General features: G+C 33.3%; 1 protein-coding gene and 1 pseudogene across 2 annotated transcripts; both read right to left on the bottom strand.

The window, feature by feature from the left end:
- Nucleotides 1-1,757: 1,757 nt before the first annotated feature.
- On the bottom strand, nucleotides 1,758-10,766 carry LOC143531302 (cellulose synthase-like protein G3). Its single transcript, XM_077026628.1, has 6 exons — nucleotides 10,185-10,766; nucleotides 7,814-7,966; nucleotides 5,027-5,152; nucleotides 3,532-3,975; nucleotides 2,552-2,899; nucleotides 1,758-2,467 (listed from the first exon to the last, which is right to left on the bottom strand). Exons 1-6 carry the CDS (start codon nucleotides 10,761-10,763, stop codon nucleotides 1,925-1,927), a joined length of 2,193 nt encoding a protein of 730 aa, XP_076882743.1. The 5' UTR covers nucleotides 10,764-10,766; the 3' UTR covers nucleotides 1,758-1,924.
- Nucleotides 10,767-13,690: 2,924 nt separating this feature from the next.
- LOC143531301 (cellulose synthase-like protein G3) lies at nucleotides 13,691-19,451 on the bottom strand (annotated as a pseudogene). Its single transcript, XR_013134999.1, has 7 exons — nucleotides 18,740-19,451; nucleotide 16,945; nucleotides 15,565-15,714; nucleotides 15,357-15,482; nucleotides 14,827-15,270; nucleotides 14,395-14,742; nucleotides 13,691-14,303 (listed from the first exon to the last, which is right to left on the bottom strand). The product of XR_013134999.1 is annotated as a cellulose synthase-like protein G3 (transcript).
- Nucleotides 19,452-21,288: the final 1,837 nt, after the last annotated feature.

The following is a 21,288-nucleotide window of genomic DNA, read 5'->3' as shown; positions in this document are numbered from 1 at the left end:
CATAATATAAAAGTCTGTATTAGATAAAATGTATGGGAAAGCTAACTTGCAAATGAAATTAACGTACGAACTGTGAGAATCAAGTAGAGTGATTATATATACAAGTAGAGTAATTATGTAATTACATCATAGAGTCTTTATGTAATTACTCTATGATGTAATTACATAATTACTCTACTTGTATATATGATTACTCTAATTGATTCTCACAGTTAGCAGGTTAATTTTATTTGTATTTGATCCAAACCCATAAAATGTATTTAATCTATCTGTTTTAAGAAAATAATAACCTTAAAAATTAAAATGTCACATTTAGACACAAACGTGTTCATGATTGGAGTTATAGTGGTGATTTCATTGCATTATTGCTTCTTCATGAAGACATGTTTTTAATGATGAAAAGTTGAAATAAGGTAAAAACCCTTTTCTTCTCTAGAGCACAAATGACAATATACAGAGCAATAATGAAAACACTATCTTGTACATCATGGAATGAATGTTGTATTTTTTATTGGGTTTGTCTTCTCGCTTTGAAAAAAAGAGTAAATTTTGTATAATATGGACCTTTTCTATGAACTAACCAAAGAAAAACCCTTATTTAGCTTTCTAGTTAAATTTTTATTGGCAAATTATCATATTAATATATTACCTTTTTTTCAAAGCGGGTGTTTTATCTCTTATATTTACTCTTTCATTCTACGTTAAAAGCTAGTATTAAGTGGCACCAAATCATTGTCCTTAATTTACGATTCTAATGATATCTTACTGTAATAATTTGCCTTTATCCAGCACCTACACTTGTTGGCTTAATGCTTGTTTTAGCTGATTTACTTTTACCCAAATCTAAATGAAGTTATTTGATGATCCAATATGTCCTTTCGGCATCTATCCAAGTAACCAACTCATACCCACCCTATTAAGTATTCAATTTATTTGTTGCATTTAAAAAAAAAAACTAATGGGTTTTCATAAAACATTTGTATTTTTTCTTACCTTCTTTCTAGTATAATAATGATTAAAAAAAAATAATAAAACTAATGGGTTTTTTCACAAAGATTTATTTGTCTTGCTATAAAACGGGTCTAAGATGTTATATTAAAACCTTAACTGTGTTTTTATAATAGTGTGCACTTATTGTTGATAATTGTTTGGCAATCTTTTGCTAGATTACTAAGAGATATGATTGATTAAGAAAGTACATTTGAATTATTTAGCATGTTTCTGAAATTTAACCATTAAAAGGCTTCATAAAATATTAAGAGATGTCTTTTTAGTGAACCAAACACAAACTACCTAGCCTATTAACTAAATTATTATGAGACTACCAAATTGCTAAGTACAGTAATAGACTAATATCTTATCAATAACCAAAGCAACATTTAGAATATTTGCTATTCTATCTTTTTTTAAATACTATATGTGTTACAACTTTTACATTTTGGACGCATCTGTGTGAAGTTAAACTTATTGTTGTTATTAGTTTAGATGTGCTGTTATAAATTTGACAAATTAAATATGACCTTTCCGTCCCAAAACCGGTTACTCTTCGTCTCACAAAATGACTATTTGAATTAGTGCAACAGAGGGAATTGTTGTTGAGAAATTTAGTGTTGGAAGTGTAATTACCACACATGCAAAATGGCAATATAAGCAACGATGTTTAATTGGTATTTGATACCTTTTTTATATATCTTTTTTAACATTTCATAAAATATATCTAACACTGACACATTCTTCTAGAACTCGGTGAATCGGGGTTTACACAAACATTCCAACCATAACATTCCTCATATATGGCACATACTAAAAGTGTGGCTTAACTTATGCTTGAATATAACCATCTACAATTATCCCAAACTGTACGATGGTGTACATAACACATTTCACAATTCACACAACTCGTGGCTAATTCTGTGACTTAGAGTTATAGTATGAGAGAAGCTGCACCACATAAAACAAATGCCCAACAAAACGATATAACAATGGTCTTAGTGGGCATCCGTCCTTTATCGCTCCTCATTACCATAGCTTCATAAATCGGCCAACTATTCAATACTCCAAAACTCGCCATAAACAACTGCAAAAATGATGTTTCAAAACTCCAAAGTGTCAAAATCCGTATAATCCCGATAATTAATGCGAGCAGGTTGACGATTGACGCAGTTGTAAAAGGGACAAACATTGGAGAGTGAACCCCAAACTCCATAAGACCTTGCTCATATCGCTTGCTTTGTTCATCATCTTGCACTTTGCTTGTCACATTGAACCCTTGTGTAGCTATCCCTAAATGCTTGATGGTGTACTCAACAAATGCAAATAAGAATGGTGAGAGTCCCTTAATAAGCCACATCCTTTGATCATTCCACCATTTCTTATAGGTGCTACCGAGTATAACGAAATCATAACAATCTTGCATGTATGCTCCAAGAAATAGGAAAACATACAACAAAAACCACGGATCCGTCACCTACAATCAGCAAAAGTTAAAGAACACAACCATGTTCAAGAACTCTTTATATGGTAATAAGATTTGTTAGAGGATGATTGATACCTTTGGGAAGATGCATAATCCTTTCAAAAGTGCAATTTGAGGGATAAAAGAGTATATTGTGATGGGAATTGACCAAATGGGCCAAAAAGTATTGTGGGCATAACATAAGCCCGCAAGAAAGCCCATGTGTTGGGTTCCAAAAATCAACGGCGTATGCTTTGAGAAGAATACTTCAAGAAGCCCAATAGCCCATCTCTTTGTTTGACTAACGGCATCAATAAAAGTGATTGGAACATCACCCAAAAATGCTGGCCTACTTGGATTGCAAAAGATAGACTCCCATCCTTCACAATGCATTTTATATCCGGTAAAATAGTCCTCTACAAGTGACCCGTACCTAAATCCTAACTACATAACCAATTTCAAATAATTACCATCATCGTCGTTTAGGGATCACAATGAAAACCGAACTTGAGGGGAAAACCCGAAACATTTGAAAAGTTTCATGGGTTTGGACATGTATGGCATTTGAAATACGCCCGATTACCTGATAGCATAACTCCATTTACCTGATTATAACCCGACATATAATATACCTTAAATTATTATTTATATTTTTGGTTCCTTTTATGTATTTTTTGGTAGAATTGGATCATATGAAACTTGGAGCATTACTTTTTCGTCAAAACTTTTTTGTAACAATTATTTGTTGTAATTGATTAGTTACTGGCAATATTTTATTGTAATCATATCTAGTAGTTGAGTAATAATTACTTACCCGATGCAATTGACTACTTATGATTGTCAAAACCTAACAGCTATTGGACGAGTTTGCCCGATACCCGACAAGTAATTACCCGATATATATAACCGACGAGTTTTGGGATGGTCATTGCTAACTGGGTATGGTTTTAGGAATAGTCCCAAAATCGGCCCATTGCTATCCCCATCGTTGACTTCACATAAACACGTTATATATGATTACAAAAAAAAGCATGCAAGTGACAAACTCATGTTTGAGATGTATAGGATGGCCTTACTTGGAATCCCCACTTGGTGTTGTTTTCGTAGTCACACCTAGCCACATGATGTGCTAACTCAATAATCGGTTGTGCGGTAAGGGGCTTTTCCACCACATGATCGGGTCTTAGTTCTTGTATTTCTGGCAGGACCACTGACATGGGACCACCAAAGAAAGCACGACGAAGGAAAAAGTATCCGGTCCCAACATAATGAGGGCCTTGTAAACCATTATCCCCAACCGGGTTGATAACTAATAAACGCAAGAACTCACCGCCATAAATGTCGTTTTTGTTGACGCCATGATAACGTTGAGGGAACTGGACATATCCTAAATTGGGTTGAGCTAATGGATCAGAGATATAACACAATGCCATCTTAGGTGTTTGAGGATCATTTGAGTACATGTCACAATCTTGAGTAAGAACTATAGGGGCATTGGTCATGATACTTGATACCCGGAGCTTCAATAAAAATAATAACTGCAATTAGTAACTTATATTTTTATAGATGTAACTCTTACTATCTATTGATTTATATAATTTTTTAATTGGTCTAATTTTGTATCAGTTTAATAAAAATTATAAAAACTTTGTTAATCATCTAAATTAATTGGAACATTAAATAAAATGATTTTAAAAATAAGTATACTTAAAAAAATAGGTCTGAAAGTATTTTTTTTTTTTTTTAAAAACATGTATAAACAAATTTTAGTATTTATAACATGTTAGCTATTAGTTAGAGTGGTGGACCTATGAACTTTTTTCATTGGTGTTACTAATACTTGAATATATAATTATATATCAACGTGATTACAAATCCGTTGGTATCGATCGTGATGGATCATATTGTTTTGATTTGAAAATTCAAAACCTAGTATTATTCAAAAATTTAAGATCCTACCCACCGTTTCATGATTTCAGCTATGTAAATAAGTTTAGTTTATAGTCTATGGCGATATATAGACAACCTTTTTATTTGGTTACGTATGTGTTTTTTTATAAAGTATGTCATAATTATTTATTTATTTATTATAATAATAATAATAATTATTATTATTATTATCCAACAATTTGTTATATTATAGATAATAACAAGTACTCATGATCTATTGATCTAGTGGTATGGGGTCTCTCTTATATATGTGAGTTTATGGATTCAAATGTTTACAAGTGCAAAATAAAAGTAGAATTTTGTTGTTAAAAAAATAATAATAAGTATTTTCACTTGCAAAATTGCGATAGAGCATGTCAAATGCGTTACATGTTCGAAAGCTACCGCATGCTAGAACTAGTATGCGGCAGGAACTCAATCTATATCGTGGTTCGGTTCATTAAAAAATTTACGATAAAATGTGTCCAGAGTTAAAAATCTACAAGTTTTGTGACAAAAGTTTAAATCTAAAATTTATAACTAGAACTGAAAACGTAAAAGTTTGATCTTCCATTCCGGTCTATTAAGAAATAATTATGGTTCAATGATTCAATGAACATGTATGAGACTGAAAAGTGTTACCAAACAGTTGAGAGCGCCTGCTTTAAAATTGTGTCGGGATGTTTGTTTTTTTTCTCGTGACAAGTACACAAGATTTGGCATCACCGGCCCTATATTGTCCTGTTCTTTTGCACCCTCTATCAATACCTATATATATATATCTCCAAATATTAAATTAAAATTATTCAAAAAATTATACACCACATGTTAAATTCAAATTATTCTATTATATTTATATACTAGATTTAAAATCTAAAGCCCGTGTAACATACGCGATTATTTAAATTAAATATTACAAGTAAAACAAATAATTACATAACATATATGAAAAATGCATTGCATTTATTCGTGCATCTATACTATGTGTACATAAATTGATTTTATTTATATCACAAAATGATTTTTTAAATAAACTTAATAAAAAAATGCACGTGCAAAAACGTACTCAAGAACACTCCTTTTTATTAAAACTTTCATTGTCAATATAATATCTGTATAATTGAAAGAATTCAGGAAGAAGACTTATCATATAATAATAGTTTTGATCACTCGGCCTAAATATTGAATGAACATTACCTTTGTTGAAATATATATATATATATATATATATATATATATATATATATATATATATATATCAATTTACAACACATAGAAGGAAAGGAGAATATTAAATTATAACGACAGATGTTTTTTTTCAAGAAACTATGTTTTTCTAAGATACACCATGAAAAAGATTTTGATAAGTTTGGGGCTTCTCGACTTTGCCATAATGACAACATAAAAAATAACATGTTAACCCATTCAATTTTGTTAATATGTTGCTACATTTGAGCATAGTTTTGCATGACATGCTTCTCATATAACGTTCTGATCACCATTAAACAAAAAGTTAATGCTGACACAGAAGTTTCAAATTTGATAAAAGTTAGAAACATTGATATGCATAAGGGTGTCATGTCGGAAGTGCTCACTGTCTTTTCTTAAATTTTAATAATCGATGGGAAAATAGTCAATTTGTCAAATCCCAAACCTTTTGATTATTTCCAAAATGTCCTTGAAAGTAAATTTAAAACCCGAACAATGTTTAAAATTCTAACTTTCATCCGTTTGACATTTTCAATTCAACACTTTGTACTCCTAACAAATTTGACGATAAATCTATTTTTATTCTTAAACTTTTAAAAATACTTAGATTTCTTATTTTTGACCCGTAACGAATTTAGACATATATGCAGCTAACTTGTAACAAACAATTTATTTACCAACTTTTCTGTAAAAATCAAATTCAAGTTCCACAAACCTGAAAGAATCCTTGACAAAAAAATCAATAAATTAAATATGATATACTTTGTTATATATGAAAGTGATTGTTATATATTTACTAAATAACCGAAAAAATAAATTGATATATTTAAAGCATATATTTATAATTTATAAACTTATATAACGATTTACAATAATAATAATAATAATAGATAAATAGATTGACTTTAAATAAATGGATAAACTTTTACGCATAAATTTATAATTTAATGATTAAAAATGTTGTTTTGTAAAATGAAAGTATATTCGAGTTTTGTTTTTCTTTATAATCTTCAATAATATACATAGTACAGTACGTTAATGATAACATTTGAAATTATATTATTTTCAATCTTAAATAACATGGTTTGTTGTTAATTTTTAAATTTCACATAAGTATTTTGAAATATATAGTAAAATAATATGTTAATATTTATTTTGAAATAGAATGTAAAAGGGAAGCGAATATGAGAGCTTTAACCACAAACTGACACGTGTCACAATTATTTTCTTTTATTAGTATATATGTAGATTTACTTTCTTCCAGTGACATCGTATTTGTTACACCCAGGGATGATGAAAAACCGCGCGTTACAATCACGTGCCGATACAAATTTAGTCAATCGGTATTGGTTTAAAATACTGATACTAAACAAAAAAGTAATTTTAGAAATAAAACTCGCGGTGAACAAAGCAAAATAAAACATGTGTTGCGGCTGTGAACTGATACAAAACCGGTCGGTATCGAAGGTGATGGAATTAGTAAAAATGACGAAGTAAAAATATAATAATAATAACCAACACTTTGTTGCCATGAACCAGGGCCGGCTATGAAGGAGCACAGGTTGACGGACCCCAACCCGACACCCTGCTATTCCTGAATATTTAAAAAAAATTATAAAAAAACTATGTATACATAATGTTTAAACTCAATTACTCAACTTATTTAAGGATATTTTTATACAAAATATTTTTTGCACAACCCAAATTATAACTAAGTAAGCTCATATAAAAATGTAATTATTTAAACAAAAACAAATACCTTTTACTTAAGGCCAAAATGTTTTTCGTTTTCAACACAAAATGTTTTCACAATTCTTGGAGAGTGCACTGTCACAAACCGTCAGGAATTAAGCTGGCTGTACTAATAATAATAACTAAAAAAATAATAAATATTTATTTTATTAAAAAGAGAAAAAAAATGATGAACCATTAAGATGCCGTCTAGGGCACAAAAGATTTCTAAAACTAGTCGCACATCACTAAAAGGACGGTCATCATGAGGTTTATGGTAGGCCCCATTAATATAAAAGCATTTTTATTTGTGAGGCTAATATAAGGAGCGTTTGTGGAATAGACATGAGTTTTAAGTATGGCAAAGTAAAAGGAGTTTTGAGAGAAATATGAGTAAAAAACATATCATAGCTGAATATACATGTTTGTGTGTAAAATATCGGAGTTTTAATGTTACCAATAGTACTTAGATTTTAAACCTTTTTATACCTGAATAATAGTTGGATGATTTGCTCGAGTAAATCCTGGTTTTCGAAACTTGTTGAAGGCTTGATGTTGTGATTCATTGGTAATGTAGTGGGGGCATACTTCACCTCGTTCTACAACATTCTCAACTCTTATTTTCATGCTCTCATACATTGTCTACAATGATGAAAAGTAAAAAAAAATTGTATGTTAATTTTTTTAAACTAAAAATGTATGTTATTAATCTCTGGTTAGTTATATATCATTTTCTTTATATTTTTATTATTTGAGTACCATCTATTTTTCTAATTAATATTTTGAAGTTAAAAATTATTGTGTGTGAGCTTCGGTTGACTAACCCCATCTTTGTTATAAGCGATTGCATATCTATATATAATAGATAAGTGATTAAAAGTCACAATTGTCAATTTTGTAAGCCCTCATTTAGTTTGATCACTGATCTTCTTCACTTTATAAATATGTTTGTTTTCCGCTTTTCTTATGAATTACTATATATTTAGTACCATTATTGCTTTTCCCACTTTAGCCCTGCTTGCGGTGCGCACATATGATGTATATATGTGTGAACCATCGGGTGGGAAAAAGTGAAATTGCACTAATTTTGACGTTATTTTACTAATCTCGTGAAAATAACGTTAAAAGTGACGGACGGTTAATCAGGCATCATGTAGTGGCGTTGATAGCTGAAAGATAAGGGTACATGCACCGATCAGCCGGTGTCCCGATGATTGAGTGCTATGTGCCTTATGTCCAAGGCTTGATGCAAAACTACTATCGAGCCGGGGGTCTCACCGGAAGCAACCTCTCTATCCCTATGGGGTAGAGGTAAGGCTGCCTACATCTTACCCTCCTCAGACCCTACCATAGCTTTGCTATTGGTGGGATATACTGAGTACGATGATGATGATGATGATGATGATGATGATGATGATGATTGCTTTTCCCACTTCTTGTTTCTTTTTCAATTAATAAATAATTTTACATTCGTTTTTCTAAGTGAATACAAACTTATTTATTTGAGTTTGCTTTGCTGAAATTTGTAAGTGAATCAATACACCCTATGTTGGTAAAGTTACACTTTAAATTTGCTTTGCTGAAATTCAAATACATTAAAAATATAAATTACATTCTTTGGTTACGTTAAGATTAAATCCAAATTCAAGTATCCATGTTTTGCTAGAGGACATCAAGAAACTATGAATTTTTAAAGTGGTGTTTGTTTTTTTAAGAGCTATCCCTGACCTCTTTTGTCTGTGTCACACAGACCACGTGCAGACATTGTCCTCTGCATACTGTTTGTTTTTTGAAGACGATTTATTAAAAAACGTCTGCACGCCCACTTCCTGGTGCAGACATGGTCCAACCACTTCTTGTCTCTTTTCACACATATTATTCATCAGACTTCTTTACAACTAAAACCCTAATCTCATCTCCTCTCATTTCCCTTATCAAACCCAGCCACCTCCACCTACCTACCACCTCCCCTACCTGCCGCCACCGCCTCCTACCCTAGCCGACTGCCTCCTCCACCTATTTTCCTGCCGCCACCTCCTCCACCTCCCTTGGCCGTCGCATCCGCCACCTGCCCTGGCCGCCGCCACCTCACCTTAAGCGGATGTTAAGTACTGTAAGGCGGTTAATAAACCTGGGTAATTGAATTTGGTGATGGCGAATTTGTTGATTACTGATATTAAGCTTGAACAGAGAGCGTACCCGATTACGAGATTGGTGGTGGTGTAATGGTGTTTTGGGACTGCCACTTGTGGTTGGATTCGGTTTGTTGAAATGGGTTTTGGGTGGATTGGATCTGGTGGCTTTGATTGGAGATTATTGTTATTAGTTTGTAGTTTTTTTGTTAATTGTTAAAGTTTTTTGTTAATTTCGTTAAATTGTTATTAGTTTGTAGAAAGTTTAGGTTTGATGAATTATTGTTATTAGTTTGTAGTTGAAAAAAGTTTGTAGCTTTTTGTTAATTGTTAAAGTTTTTTTTATTAAATTTCAGTTTATTTTAGCAGTCTGTAGACGTTAAAAAACAAACAGTCTTCTTATTGCAGGCTGCAGAGGTTTGGTCTACCTCTTCTGCTACATATGTTTGCAGATGTGGTCCGCATACTGCAGACATTTTACATCTGAAAAAACAAACAACACCAAGTGTCTTGAAATTAGTTTTTTTAACAGCGTCAAATACTACCCCTAATATCATAGTGAGCCTTCATGAAACGGCATGGCCTAACATCCCCAAGAACATTATTAAAGAGAAAACCTATTACTGTGGGAAACTCTCCATTGAGAAAGGTCTCGAGCTTGACCATCACCGGCCGGCCATTGGACTAGAACACTAACTTATCTTGAAACTAGTTAAAAAAATAGTTACCTTAATCTCCTCTAATATCTCAAGCTTAACACTTCCATGATGGTTGGAGCTAAAATACACTTCCGGGCATCTATCCATAATATTATTTTCCCTACAAAACGGAAGCCAAATCTTTGCAAACTTTGCAGCCTCCATGAAAGCAAAAAGAGTAAGCTCGGAGCCACCATCGTCCGAAACATACACCGAAAGCTTCTCTGGTGGATGGTCATAAGCCATAAGCGACAACGCGGTGTTAACAACGTTCATAGGCGGCTCTTTATAAGGATCCGCGGTGCATATGAATATGTCTATGTGTGGAAAATCTTTTGTTTTGATAACTTTTTCTAGGTTTTCTGGGCAGGCTTTTCGGAGAATGGGACGGATGCGGACGGAAGTGGTGGCGGCCCACGCAAAGGCGAGTATGAGGTCGGAGATCAAGAGAGAGGTGGTGGTAGCGACGGAGATGATGGTGGTGGAATGGCGGAGGGTGAGGAGGTGGTGGTAGATTAGGGTGAGGATGGCACAAGTGTATATAAATGCAAAGACACGATTGAAGGTTGTGCATGGCATGTGTTTGTATGTGTGAAGAAGTGTACCCATGTTTAGAGAGCTAGACTATTAATATTAGTTCGTTCTTCATGACTATTTATAAAGTTCATGGCCAAAAAAAAATCATTCGGATTTGTATTTACATATGTCAACCTTATTAATAAGTATATAAATTATACAATGTTTTGCATTTATTATCTCCATTTGTAGTTATATTGGCGACTTGGCTTGACGATTTAGTCGTTGAATCTTGTAATATATATGTTGAACTAAAATATATGTTACGTGAATGTAATATTAAGAATAAGTCAAATCTAAGCTCATCAAAGCTCGAACGCATGTCGTTTTGAGCTCTATTTCTAAGCTCGACTCAAGTTCAACGCCCTATTACGTTCACTAACTTCAGGCATAAATATTTGGAGAAAATTACTGTTTTAGTCCCTGTGGTTTTTAAGCGGAGTCACTTTTAGTCCCTGAACAAAAACTTGAACTGTTTTACTCCCTATGGTTTTTAATCGCAGTCAGTTTTAGTCCCTCCGTCAATTTCAAGTTATATTTTCCATCCAAATATGCCTACATTTACAATTTTGCCCCTGATTGATTTTTTTGCAATTTTCTTTTGTTCATGCATGTCTAAAAGACATAAAAAGTTCTAATATTTTTATAAAATGTCCTTTTTATCAATATAACTTTTATGTCCCCCACCAATCCATTAGATGTCATACCCCTTTACGACCAAACTAGTGGTTATGTAATTGTGTTGAAACATTGATTATACATATGTTTTTGATAAAAATACATATAATCTTTTTTTAAAAAAAAAATTTTCGGGCCTAGCGGGGTGTCGGGCCTGTGGCCGTCGACTACCCTACCATGCCTCAAAGACGACCATGCGCATCATAGTGACGTACTTGCTTGAGAATTGGTTTTTTGTTTTTGTATAGTTGATCCAAATTTAGGAGAAGCAACTTGTTTCATTTGCCATTTCCTTTTCCACAAACAATAAAACACGCTTGAATAGACTGGTGTTTTCATCTCAACCGAACAACTACTACCTTGGCAGCTGGGTGCATTCGTATTAGGAGATGCTTGAAATATATATTAAATGACTCGTATTGAATATGAATCCCTAGCCAACGCTCACTCCTTAGTTGAATGACTAGTTTGAATCACTTTACTCAATATTTATTTTAAATTTCTTGTAATTTGAAATTGACAAAAGATTTCCCCATAGTATTATCCTATATATAAAAGGAAAACGAATTGTTACGACACCAAGGGGATATTTGTAATTTCCATCGTTTTTGCCAGACATTTTTTGGGCGTTTTACAAACTTTTTGCCAAGTTTTGGTGTATATAAATTGGGATATTTGTGGGAGGTTTAGCATTAGCGGTTACTGAAAGTAATTTCGAAAGGTATTCTAAACAATTTGGTAAACATAGATGTTTTGGTTATGTACGATCATAACACAGAAAGGCAAAGAGGATTTGGATTCATATAACAACTCTATGTGTAACCAAAACACCTTATATTAGTAGGAAAATCTTTTGAAAAAAATGTACCATACACAATGGTTATGCCAAACTATTGCTTAGCTAAACACAATGCCCTGCAAAAACAAACGAACAAACTAGACGAAAAAAAAATCTCAACAAGTTGTGCCGTGGAAACATCTAGTGTTCATTAACTAGAAAGTGACAACACAGTATTAATAATTTCTTATTGATGTATATTGGAATTGGACATGATGAATAGGGACAATAAAGGTGAGGATGATAATGTACTTGGGGAAGCAATCACAAGTATATTCCTCGGTTACTTTGACCTTGTTTTGTTCAATTATTAATAGATATGTAAAAAGAAGTTATATGACAACAATTAACAAACAAAAAGTTCATATTCATAAAATAAATAAGAATAAAGATAATGAAACAAACAAAGCAGATAGGTTTTATTTTAGAGAACTACGATAAGGGCATGCGTAGTGAATTCACGGCAAAATGAAAAAATACGGTGTCACTTACTCTCATGTAAATTACACTTGGAAAAACATCTTGGACCATTAAAGTCTATAATTGTTGCATCCGTTCACTAATCACTACAAATGCCCCGAGTGTACCTTACATCGCTCTCTTTTAACCTTTTACACTCTCTTATAATCGTCACATCAATAATAATTCTATATTTTCTTATTAAAAGTCATAATTTTTTGTCACGTCAATAATAATTATATCTTTTCATATTAAAATTTATAATTTTAAGTAGAGAAAACATATTTCTACAACATCCAAGGCATCTTTTTACATGTTCCTTTGTCCTTTTGGGACATATGCACACAACAATCATGCATGTACTATGTACTATATGACTCATAATAATAATAATAATTGGAAGTAATTTCCAACTTAATAAGCCCATCACGTGTAGGTGACTGGGTTAGACCTATTGGGCCGGTGGGATTTATTAATGTGTAATGGTTTGTGGGGTTGTAATTAGGGTTTTATTATATTTGGTAATGTTTTGACTAACAAGTTAGGTTAGTCTATATAAACCAAATCATGGTTAGACATAATAAGTGTGGTGTGAGATGTAACCGAGTTAGGGTTCATCTAGATGCAACCGAGTTAGGGTTCATCAAGAGTCAAACCGAGTTAGTGTTTGAGGATTGAAATCAGTTTTTGGAGTTATATTTACTGATTAATATAAACGAGAGTTATTCGTTTAGGTCGTGTTTGTTTATTGATTGGGACTTGAATAAGAATAATAATAATAACAAAGTTAATAGTAAAAAAAAATTTAAAAACTTTATCTACAGCCCCAAGCCCGAAATGAGTAATGTTTTGGAACAATGAAATTTAAAAGTGCCACAAATTTTCTTCGCTTTAGCCCCCAAATTAATTTGACCGGCCCGTGTAAAACACAACATTGTGTGTCATCTAACCACCTACCCACACTTGGCCCAACACCCCTTTGAGGAGCAGGGCAACGTTCCAATGTATAAATGTGTAAGAACTTTCAAAGTACAAGTAAGTAATGCGTGTTATGCATTTGGTACAAGTAAAGCCAGCATACAAAGAGCGAGACCTATCAACGTGGAAATTACACTTATAACCCTAGGCATTTTCCCTTTGTCTGTCCTCCAAAACATGGCTTCATAAATGGGCCAAGAGTTCACTAACCCAAAACAAGATAAAAACATTTGCCCAAAAAGCCCATTCATATTTCCCCCTCTTATAACTTGCATAACCCCAAAGACGAATGCGACCAAATTAACGATCGCAACCGTCGCTAAAGGCACGAACATTGGTGACGCTACACCGAACTCGAAAACCCCATTGTTATATATTTTACTTTGTTCATTATCAACCACTTTGCTTGTCACATGAAACCCCTTTGATGAGATTCCTAAGCGTTTAATGAAGAATTCTATAGACCCGAATACATATGATGAGAGACCGCGTATAAACCAAATCCGTTGATCATTCCACCATTGTTGGAATGTGCCTTGGGCCAACATGAAATCAAGACAATCTTGTACATTGGCCCCAAAAAATAAGAACGCATACAACATAAACCAACTACTCGTGACCTGCGTTTCAACCGTCACAAAAAACAATATTAGGGATTTCCGGCATTTGCAAATTGAAAAATATTACTTTAGGTATATGCATATTGCATACCTCGGGGAAAACGGAAACACGATTAAGAAGAGCGAGTTGAGGGACAAAAGAGTATATGATGATTGGAATAGACCAAATGGGCCAAAATGCATTGTGGGCATAAGCAAGGCCCATTAGAGGGCCCATGAAGCGGCCTCCATATGTTAACGGGTTGTGCTTTGAAAATACAACCTCTAGTAAACCAATGCACCACCTTCGGTTTTGGCTTAGTGTATCGTATAGGGTGATTGGTAGGTCACCCAAAAAAGCAGGCCTTCTTGGATGGAAGAATATCGACTTCCATCCCGAGCAGTGTTGTTGAAGGCCTGTATTAAAATCCTCAGATAAAGACCCGTATCTAAAGCCCATCTGAAACAATAGAAATAACAATATTAAGTACTTCATGGGCTAACAACATTAAGCAATACAATTTATGGGCCTTATTGGGTTTACCTTTGAGCCCCAAGTCGAATTGTTTTCATAATTTGAACTTGCAACTTGATGGGCCAAATCTAGTACTTGATGGTTTCTGATGGGCTTTTCAACCACATGATCGGGCCAGAGGTGACGGACTTCTGGCATTTCGGGCAATGATGGCCCGCCAAAGAAGGCTCGACGAACAAAAAAGCAACCGCTCCCAACATAACATGGGCCTTGGAGCCCATCCACCCCCCCTGGATTGATCACATAGAGACGTTTATATTCGCTAGCATAGACGTCGGCCCTATTTATTCCATGAAACCGTTGCAGGAATTGAATGTACCCTAAATTGTGACGGATCGATTCATCTGCATAAAAGCATAACATCCTCTGAATTGTTTTTGGATCGTTTGAGTACATGTCACAGTCCTAAGTTAGGACTATAGGTGCATTTGTCATTACAGCCGATACCCGAAGCTACAAACCACATTTCAATTTAAAAAAGTAAAAAAATTAGCTAAATAAAAAAGATTGATCAAACAGTCAAACTTAGACATGCTTACCAGTGTGTTAAGTGCACCAGCCTTAAAATTGTGTGGGTGGGCCTTATTTTTTTCTCTTGTAACATATATAAGATTGGGCATAGGGTGTCCCTTCATGTCTTTATCGTGTCCATTTTCTATCAGAACCTGCATCAATAAGCTAAATTAAATTTATATACAAAATTTTACCGTAAGTTTTAGTTAAAATGTAAGGTACTCGAAAGACGACCTGAATAACTGCTGGATGATGATGACGGGTAAACCCTTCGTCCCATTTGTCAAAAACTTTGCGTTCGTCTTCATTTGCAAAATACTCTGCGTCTATGCTTCCTCTATCGACTACACTCTCAACCTTCATTTTCATTTTCTCGTACATCGCCTAGTTTTTCCCAAAAAAAATAAAATTAATCTCAAGATATTGTTTAGGCATTTAAGTTTGGAAAATAAAAGGAAAAAATAATCAGGCTAAACATCAGTCAACGGTCAACAGTTTTGAGGGCATGAATACTATGTTTTAAAAGTATGAAGGCACTAATGCAAAAAGAAGAAAGTAACAAAGACCGTAGCATACTTTTATTTTAGAGTAAAGTGCAATTTTCGTCCTTGTGGTTTTAAATAATACGAATTTAGTTCAAAAAGTTTGTTTTTTTATATGAACCCTCCACGTTTTCCAGTTCTTGCCAATTACGTCCAAATCACTAACCCCGTTAAATTTAATCGTTAATTCAGGGGTAGACATGTCTTTTCACCCTTTCTTTATTATAATATTTATTTTAGTGAACTGCGGTTTTCGTCCTTATGGTTTGTCCAAATCTGCGGTTTTAGTCCAATAGTTTTAAGTTTGCAATTTTCATACTTGTAGTTTCATTTGATCACTTGCAATTAAACCCTAGTTTATTAACCTCGTTAATTTTGGTCGTTAACCCATTTGCGTGCCCCTCACGTCGTGACCAGTTTTGTCGTTTCTCTCACTAAATAAACTTCAGTCTTAATTCGCAAGCCCCCTCACGTGAGGGGCTGAGGTGTATTTGGGGGAAAATAAAAAAGACATAATTACAAATTTTGTCCTTTAAAATAAGACGAATTACGGTTCGTGTCCTTTTCTAAGTTTCCTTGCAGGCGGTGTACTTTAAACTTTTTTTTCCTACAAGTTTTGTCCTTTACGCTAACTGGGTTAGAAAAAGTCAGTTAAGTATGACATGTGCCAGACATGTGATGGGCATAATTGTAATTTTAATAGGGGAATGTATTATATATATTTTCTTTTCTTTCTCTCTTCTTTCTCTCTAAGCCACCACCATCACCATAAATTCCGGCCACCATAAATTCCGGCCACCTCGTTGCAGATTCCATTCAACCCACCACCACCACCTCCTCTCCATCTCACAAACCGCCACCACACTTTCCGTTCACAAACGCAAACGATCCCTAATAAAACCTAAGGATTACCATTTCAAAAAGAAAACTGGCCCTCACGTGAAGGGCACACTGATGGGTTTAACGACCAGACTTAACGAATTAGGTAATTCGGGTTTAATTGCAAGTGAAATGAAACCATAGGGGAGAAAATCACAAATTTGAAACTACTGAACTAAAACCGCAGATATACCCTTTTGACTTATATTAGTTGTTTGTCCCTCACACACTGCTGTGAGGACTTGTATATTAAGTAGAGTGAAAAAAAACCATGCGATGTGACAAAACATCGGCCAGTATAGCTTTGTACCATATTAAAAACTTGGGTTATCATATTAAAGATTTGTGGAGTTGTTTGTGCTACTTAATAAAACCTAAGGATTACCATTTCAAAAAGTTTGAGGTTAACCGCGTAATTGTTGAAACTTGAGGGTTATAATATGTAAATGTGTGGCGGCCTCGATTTCAAATGCTCCACTTTTTATACGTATTATAATGTCTACTTGTCTAGTTGAGATTAAAAGATAAAACAATATGGTGATCTTAGATTTAGAAACATTTATTTTTAAGATAAATATTGTTGTCATGTTGCCAAAATGGTGAGTTGATTCGTTGGGTCACATAATTTAAATTGACTCAGAATGGCACGTGAGGGCTGCATCTTTTGGTTCTTCTTTTGTTTAATTGGTGGTCCGTTCAAGTTGGTTAACTTTGTCGGTTGGTGGGAGAGGATTAATCGCCCCAGTGAGTTAACTCAGGTAGGTAACTGTCAATTTTATTAACGAACTTACGTTTTCTTTTCTTTTTCTGTAAAAATAGCCATAGCAAATTATAATTTAGAGCAAGTTATAAGTATAATTCTATAATACAAAATTATATAAACTACATAATAAAAGATACTAGCTAAAAACAGTTAAATGTAGTTTATGGATTCTTAATGTCCTATCTTGTATTTCAATGGATTTCCTGCTTCACATTACAAGTTTTAGTTAAAGTTTGTAATGTAATCATATTAAATAAATACTTGTGATCAAGATTCTACCTTATTCTAGTAAAGAAGCTTAAACTTTTTTCTAGCTTTAATAGATTAAAAACCACTCAAATTGTATTATTGTTTATACTTTTATGAATATTTGATAAATGCTAAAATTAAATAGTCAAAATGAAACGGATATAAAACTATATTGCCACTTGGTAGGTTATTCTTTTTAAATATAGCAATATAGCATAGATTATAGATAGAGAAATTAGAAAGAAAAATTAACCAAGTTTTATAACTTCCATACAAGTAATTGTAATTGCAACAAACAATTAAAAAACGGCTGAGCCACTCGTGAGCTATTTGAAATTGGCTCGTTAAACACTTAATCGAGCCATCTTAAACGAGCTCAAGATTGAGCTTCACATCAACTCGAGTTGGCTTGTCAGCCTAAACGAACTTCTTATTTATATAACGTTTATATAATATATTTATATATAACAACTATTATTATGTATAAAATTAGAACAAAACTAATTAAGTTATATTATATATAAAATTTATTATTATAAATATAAAAAATATAAATTAAATAAATAATAACCTGCTTAGTCCAAACTTAAAATACTACTCACTATCCAAGTCAAGCTCAAACTCCTTAACTTAAAATAAACCGAGCTCAAACCTTAACGAGCACACTAAATCGTTTTATAATAAATATAATCACAAGCTAAGTTGGCGTAATTTTGTGAAACCTAAACGAGCACACTAAATCGTTTTAAAATAAAAATAATCACAAGCTAAGTTGGCGTAATTTTGTGAAACCTAAACGAGCACACTAAATCGTTTTATAATAAAAATAATCACAAGCTAAGTTGGCGTAATTTTGTGAAACCTAGTTGCCCAATTCATTTTAAAATGTTATTAGTAAAACCATTTAATATAGATACAAAAAATATATAATAACTTTTAATAATGCAAAACAAAACTACTTGACCGTTTTTGTAACTTAACATCAGCAGAGTCGGCAAATGTACCGTCGTTTAACCGGAAATAAGCCTCCGGGCATCTATCCACAATATTATTATCCCTACAAAACGGCAACCAAATCCTCGTAAACTTTGCAGCCTCCACAAACGCAAAAAGCGTCAGGTGGGACCCACCATCATCGGAAAAATACACCGACATCTTCTCCGGCGGGTACTCATACGCCATCAACGACACCGCCGTGTTCACCACATTCATCGGCGGCTCCTTGTACGGATCCGCCGTGCAAATGAATATATCCACCGCCGGAAAGTCCTCTTTATTCGTTTCAAGATTCTCCGGGAAGACTTTCCGGCGAGTTGGGTATAGTCGGAATGAGGTGGTGGTCCACATGAAGGCCAGGATGACGTCAGCGGTTAAAAATAAGATGGTGGTGAGTTTGGTGGTGGGGTGGTGGTAAAGGTGGTGGTGGATGAGGGTTAGGATGGCTAGAGAGTATATTCCGGCGAAGATGCGGTTGAGGGTGGTGCGGCGGAGGAGGTGGACGGTGTGGAGTGGTGGTGGAGTGGGGGTTGACATTGTGATGGTTGTATAGGAGGGTGTGGAGAATGTGAGTGTAGTGGGGATGTGTATTTATATGGAGAGATTGATAGGTGTTGATTGGTTTCATGTTTGAATGTTTGTTTACTAAATAAGACTAAAATATTCTAAAATTGTACTTTATAAGATTTTATGTCACAATTTTATTTTATTTTTTTAGCATTTTCACAGCACGTCTCTTGTTTGTTTTTTATTTTTATAATTGTATTAAAAATTATTATATTTATATCTTTTTGTTTAATTAAATAATATTTTTTTAATCTTTTTTATTACAGTTTTTTCTCTTCTACTCACAAATAATTCAAAAAAAATTAAAAACTAAATATGAACAAACAAGGTTTTCTCAAATTTACAAAAAATTCAGGACATTTTCACTCACCGTCTTGTAATTTACACTTACAACTAATAAAAACTACACCCTATAATTGTAAATTCCTCTCCCATAATAGTGTTATTCAAAGCAATGGTCTTTATATGTTAGAGTATGGTTGTGAGTGAAAGAGAGATAAAATGCTACCGTTTATTAGTATATTTGAATAAACAATACTCATACTCTATAACTTTTTAATATTCGTTGAAAGTGATTATGAGTAAAGGCACTGAGAAAGTATAAAATATTATTTAATTTTAAAAAAAGATTAAATACAGTGATTTATAGTGTAATTATAAAAATTGAGATAGAGAAGCTGTTGTAAATAATCTAATAGATTCCACCATCGGTCTCTTATTATGGTTTTTCTTATTGGTTTCTCTAGAAGACTCGAGCTCGATTCCCTGATGCTAAAATAATTGAGACAGTCAAAGCATTTCACAGGTTTTGATTAAACCCACTCGAGTTTGGTTTATCACAAATGATAAAAACTAATAGATACAAGTTAACACTAAATCACATAATTTGTTGTTGACATTCTAGTTGAAACCCACAAAACCATCCAGACTGTTAGGGAATGTTTGGTATAGGGTAATGAAATAGATGAGTGGATGGAACGAACGTGATAATGGAATAGACAAAGTAATGAAATAGTCATTATCATTCCATTGTTATGTTTGGTTACCATGTAAGAATGAAACGATTAATCACTTTATTATTATTAAATAAAATTAAAATTAAATAATATTAATAACAATATGAATATTCATAATAACTAATTTTTAGGACCCTCGTGCTCAACGAAATCGTTAAACCGAAAAAATAACCGTAACAATGTTGAATCACATATGTGCGTTGTGAAATTTTAACTCGTCAGATTTAAAAAATAGTATTTATAATGTAGTAATAGCTCTAATATAATAATAATTATATTATAATATACAAAAAAATAAATAATTATATAATAATATTATAATAACTATAATTGAAAAATAACAATAATAATAATTATAATACCATTGACCATCTATGGTGGGGGGCATTAAAGCCCCAACCAATAACGCTCCGCTATGGTTTAATGCCCAATGACGTCCATTATATATACGCACACATATGTATGTATGTGTGTGTGAGAGATCGAGAGAGAGAGAGAGAGGGCCCACCTTCACACCAAAAAGGCGTCGGTCGTTGGGACGGCCCTTGGCTTTGCGCCCCACCACCAATGGCGCTCTTAGTGGTGTTTCGCGCCCGCCAGCCACCTTCACTGTGCCATAGCGGGTGGTCTTATAATTATGTAATAGTAAATAGTAATAATGATTGTTGACTTTTTTAACTTTTTCATTCCTTAAAGGAATTAAAAAAAACACACATACCTTAAATAATGAAAATCCTAAAAGAGGAGGGAGTTTTATCCCTTGTGGAATGATCCATTATTCTATTCATGCATGATAACTAAATAATTTTTTTCTTTTTCTTTGAAATGATTCATTACATTATATCTTTCATTCCTCCATAACAAATACTATATTATTGATTTGGTTTCATGTTTTTTTACAAGACTTTAAACTGGCTGGTTATACTGTTTTATTGAAACCAACGTC

The sequence above is a fragment of the Bidens hawaiensis genome, unplaced genomic scaffold (genome assembly GCF_021521415.1).
Source record: "Bidens hawaiensis isolate Kalapana, Puna unplaced genomic scaffold, B.hawaiensis_p1.1 tig00009139_1, whole genome shotgun sequence".
Classification (NCBI taxonomy): Eukaryota; Viridiplantae; Streptophyta; class Magnoliopsida; order Asterales; family Asteraceae; genus Bidens; species Bidens hawaiensis.
The sequence above is the reverse complement of the archived record's forward strand: the minus strand, read 5'-3'. Positions and strand labels throughout refer to the sequence as shown.

What these genes read in the sequence shown, in the direction of transcription:
- LOC143531302 (XM_077026628.1), bottom strand. Translation starts at nt 10,763, where the DNA reads ATGGGTACACTTCTTCACACATACAAACACATGCCATGCACAACCTTC. An exon ending in ATCATCCAACTATTATTCAG is followed by an intron (nt 5,153 to 7,813) that starts GTATAAAAAGGT and finishes ATATATATATAG; the next exon opens with GTATTGATAGAGGGTGCAAA. An exon ending in CAGGCGCTCTCAACTGTTTG is followed by an intron (nt 3,976 to 5,026) that starts GTAACACTTTTC and finishes TTTTTATTGAAG; the next exon opens with CTCCGGGTATCAAGTATCAT.